At 39.3% G+C, this 3,881-nt stretch overlaps 1 protein-coding gene across 1 annotated transcript; it reads left to right on the forward strand.

The window, feature by feature from the left end:
- Positions 1-620: 620 nt before the first annotated feature.
- On the forward strand, positions 621-3,237 carry LOC133029020 (protein LATERAL ROOT PRIMORDIUM 1-like). The gene is made up of 3 exons (XM_061110197.1): positions 621-990; positions 1,607-2,647; positions 2,776-3,237. The coding sequence occupies exons 2-3, from the start codon at positions 1,801-1,803 to the stop codon at positions 3,114-3,116; spliced, it is 1,188 nt and encodes a 395-aa protein (XP_060966180.1). The 5' UTR covers positions 621-990; positions 1,607-1,800; the 3' UTR covers positions 3,117-3,237.
- The last annotated feature ends 644 nt before the right edge of the window (positions 3,238-3,881 follow it).

Below are 3,881 nucleotides of genomic sequence, written 5' to 3' on the forward strand. Positions count from 1 at the left end.
AATTAGTTAAAAAGTATACCTTACATTACAACACCCCTACTAGTATTAAATTTATCATATAAATAATATGCAAAGAGGGTGAAAATATCTTTAGATAAAAAGTCCTAATATGAAAGTAGGAAGTGTGATGATCACTTGCGAAATTGCAATCTAAGACAATGATTTGTACCAAATGTGCAATTTTATCATATGATATAATAAGCTTACAAACAGAGTCTGACAGTCTTTCAACCCCATTTTGCTTATTCTGACAAACTCAATCCAAAACGACAAAACCATTAGATTTGGGACTGTAGAGCCACTCCTACTTGGACTCCACGTTTAATTAATGAAAAATAAAATATAGCAATAATTATTATTATTATTATCAAAAATATATTAAAGGCGTGTTGTACACGCGCAGCAACCTAGGCGCCTCTTCTATCATTTTCAAAATGGGCCATTGCTCATCGCGCATTCCGGCTGGTGTCGAGACTCCACGCGCTCAAGAGAGGTGAGTATCACACGCGGCGGGGAATGAATAAGAAAACCAAACTAACAAAGCAAAAAAAAATTAATACATAGAGAGAGAAGAGAAGCGTATATAGGGTTATAGCTCAGTCATGTGACTTTTTTAGAGAGTGCCCGCGTAAGACCAAAAACTAGAGAACAAAAGTCTTTATACTCTCTTGCTCTTCTCTTCTTCTATTGTGTGATTGATTATTGGAGAGAGAGAGAGAGAGAAAGAAAGTGAGAGGTTGAGAGATACCCACCTCAGTTTTCGCTTTCTAGCTAGGAAACAGGTTGAAGAGAGAAGTAATCTTAGAGAGAGAAAGAGAGTTACTTCTGTTCCGAGGAGAAAGAAACAAAGAAAGAAAGCTATATTTATTCCAAAGAAGAAAGAAAGAAAGAAAAGAGATCTAAGATTTGATGATAATATAGGAGAGGAGAAAGGGTTCACGACACTAGTAGTTGAAAAAAAAGAAAAAAATTGGAGAAAGAGAGAAAAAGGTCGTTATTTATTACATATATATATTTAAGCTACTCTATTATATATAATTAATTTTTATATCTTCTGCTGGTTTATAATTTATTGTCTGCAGCTATGGCAGCAGCAGCTGCTGCTGCCGCCCGGACCCTCTTTTTCTTCTCTTTATCTCTCTTCTCATATAAACTAAACTTTTTTGGTCATAAAGCCAAAGTGACAGTGTTAGTAACAGCAGCAGTAGTCTTACAGAGAAGATAGAAAGAAAGAAAGCAAGCCACCCAACAAACAAGATCTCTTTCTTTCCCTCTTTCTCTCTCAAGTAGTTTTAAACTTTTTTTTTTATTTATTTATTTAATTTTTATTTTAAATTTGTTTTGTCTTTCTTCTCGAAAAATCTCTCTGATACAATTTCAGAGACCCCACCTTTCATATATAACACCTACATAGATACATCCATGTTTTAGTTCGAGACCTCAAAAATTCCTTCTCTTCTCTCTCTCTCTATATAAATATATTTATAAATACAATACATATTTTTATGTGTATATATACATATATATGTTGTACATATATACATATATACACACGTTATTTATAAATAATATTTGAGGAGAAAATTGAGATTGGATTTGTTATCAGGAACATCGTCAGTTGTGGCTACTACAAGGAGGCTGCCTTCAGATTCTGGTGCCTTTGCAGACTGGGTGGCTTCATCCTCCTCTGCAGCAGCCGCAGCCGCAGCCGCAGCAGCTGCAGCTGGCCGTCCCACTGTTCCAGACGATTTATCACTGAGCTTCAATGCTGGGCCCACAGCCGGAGCCACCTCCTCCGCTATGTGGTCCGGTCCATCTTCAAGGTCCATCAACTACGGTCTTCCACCCGAGATGGGCATGGTGGGTCTTCGAGACGTCTTCGTCGTCGCACCAGCCTCTTCTTTCCACCACAACAACCACCATCCCCACCACCATCTCCACCACAACCTCAACCACGACCCAAACCTCATCTCCGACCACTCTCTCAACGGCTCCAACCCTGCCACAGCCCTCGGCGTCGGCGTTGGTGTTGGCGTAATCCCATTACTAACAGCAGCTCCTTGTCTCGGTCCATCACATCTCGATGAAGCTACCGAGGCCAATGCACTAGGCTCTTCCTCAGCTGCGGCTCGAAGCCGAAATGGCGGGATTCAGCTGTGGCAAAGTCAGGCTCAACAGGCGGCTGCTGTCTCGGCAGCTCAAACTCAACTCCATCCGCATTTCTTTAAGAAGCCCTCGATTCACGACCACGGAAACAGCGAAATCGGGGGTAATTTGGTAATTCAGAGCGGTGGAGGAGGCGGAATTAATGTTGGGTCTGGATCGACGTCGTCCTCCACAGCAACGTGTCAAGATTGTGGAAACCAGGCCAAAAAAGACTGTACCCATAGAAGGTGTAGAACTTGTTGCAAGAGTCGAGGTTTCGACTGCTCCACGCACGTGAAGAGCACATGGGTCCCGGCCGCTCGGAGGAGAGAGCGTCAGCTCATGACTTCGGCCGGTCCTGGTGGCGGAACCGGACCTGGGTCTTCCGGGTCGACTTCGGGTGCAAAGAAACCTAGACTCATTGCCTCCCAAACCACTTCTCACACTTCTACTTCCAACACTACTCCCCCTAGAAGCTTCGATACCAGCTCTAGTCACCAAGGTTTGATTTTAGAGTCTTTACATACACAACTTTTTCTCTCACTCATTCAATTTAGGTCAAGGTATATATATTAGGTTTAGGGTTTTCATTTTATACTTTTTTAATTACTAATTTATTTAAGGTCACAGACGCGAGCTTCAAAGAAACGTTACCGGGTCAAGTACGTGCACCGGCGGTTTTCAAGTGCGTACGAGTAACGGCTGTGGAGGATGGAGAAGACGAGTATGCTTATCAAGCGGTTGTTAAGATCGGTGGTCATGTTTTCAAAGGCTTTTTATACGATCAAGGTGTCGAAACAACAACCCGCGATAATAGTACTTTTCCAAATCTTTCAGAATTGCATTTGGGTGGCGGAGGAGGAAGAAATGGGGCGTCTTCTTCGTCGCCAATGCTCGATCCCTCCGATGTCTACGCAGCCTCCACATCAGGTTTGCTCGGAGGTTCCACCTATGGTAATCCAATAAATTAATCAAAAATTGTTGCACTTATTGGGAATGAAAATAACATTCTTATTGTATTTTTTTGAAATCTTATTTTCATTCCTTCACATTTTGTTTTTCCCTACTAATTAATGATTTTATGTTGATCAATTTGTGGACTTGCATTTCATTACACCTGTCTTTTTTTTTACCATTATTATATTAATAACTCCTTTGTTATCTTATAACATATAATATATTAATAGATAGTCATATAATACCTTTCTACCACTGATGATCATACTGGGGATTATCACTGTTGTGCAGAAGTTTCTTGACTGAATTTAAAGAAGCAAATAATTGTTGGAGACGATCCTGTTCTTGTAGATATATATATTATTATTTCTTATGAAAAAACATTAAAAAGAAATGAAAGAAGTTAACTTGTGATAGTTGTGTCTATTTTGCTTTATTGTAGTTGCTGCACTTTCTTAGCTTTCTTTTCTTCGCCAGACCCAGAGTTATTGCATTCCCAAAGGTGAAATCTACAGTGTAAAGTATATTTTCCTCTCCCATCATAGCAAGAAAGATGTTATAATTATTTATTAATATATATATAAACACATATATTGTGGTAACGTTTTTTGGTCTTTGTCTTGTACGCGCTAGTTTTCTCGTGAGTTAGACGTGTATTTAGGATCTATATCATATCCCAAGTATTACTAAATTTAGATTTTATTTAAAATGGAATTTAGAATTTAGAATTTTATTTGATCAGTTCTTGTTTGTTTCTTCCTATATCATATCCCAATACT

This window comes from Cannabis sativa, chromosome 2 (genome assembly GCF_029168945.1).
Source record: "Cannabis sativa cultivar Pink pepper isolate KNU-18-1 chromosome 2, ASM2916894v1, whole genome shotgun sequence".
NCBI lineage: Eukaryota > Viridiplantae > Streptophyta > Magnoliopsida > Rosales > Cannabaceae > Cannabis > Cannabis sativa.

Excerpts from the sequence above, each read along its gene's own strand:
- LOC133029020 (XM_061110197.1), top strand. The coding sequence starts at position 1,801 with ATGTGGTCCGGTCCATCTTCAAGGTCCATCAACTACGGTCTTCCACCC. Across the intron at positions 2,648-2,775 it reads TACCAGCTCTAGTCACCAAG|ACGCGAGCTTCAAAGAAACG; the intron begins GTTTGATTTTAG and ends TTAAGGTCACAG.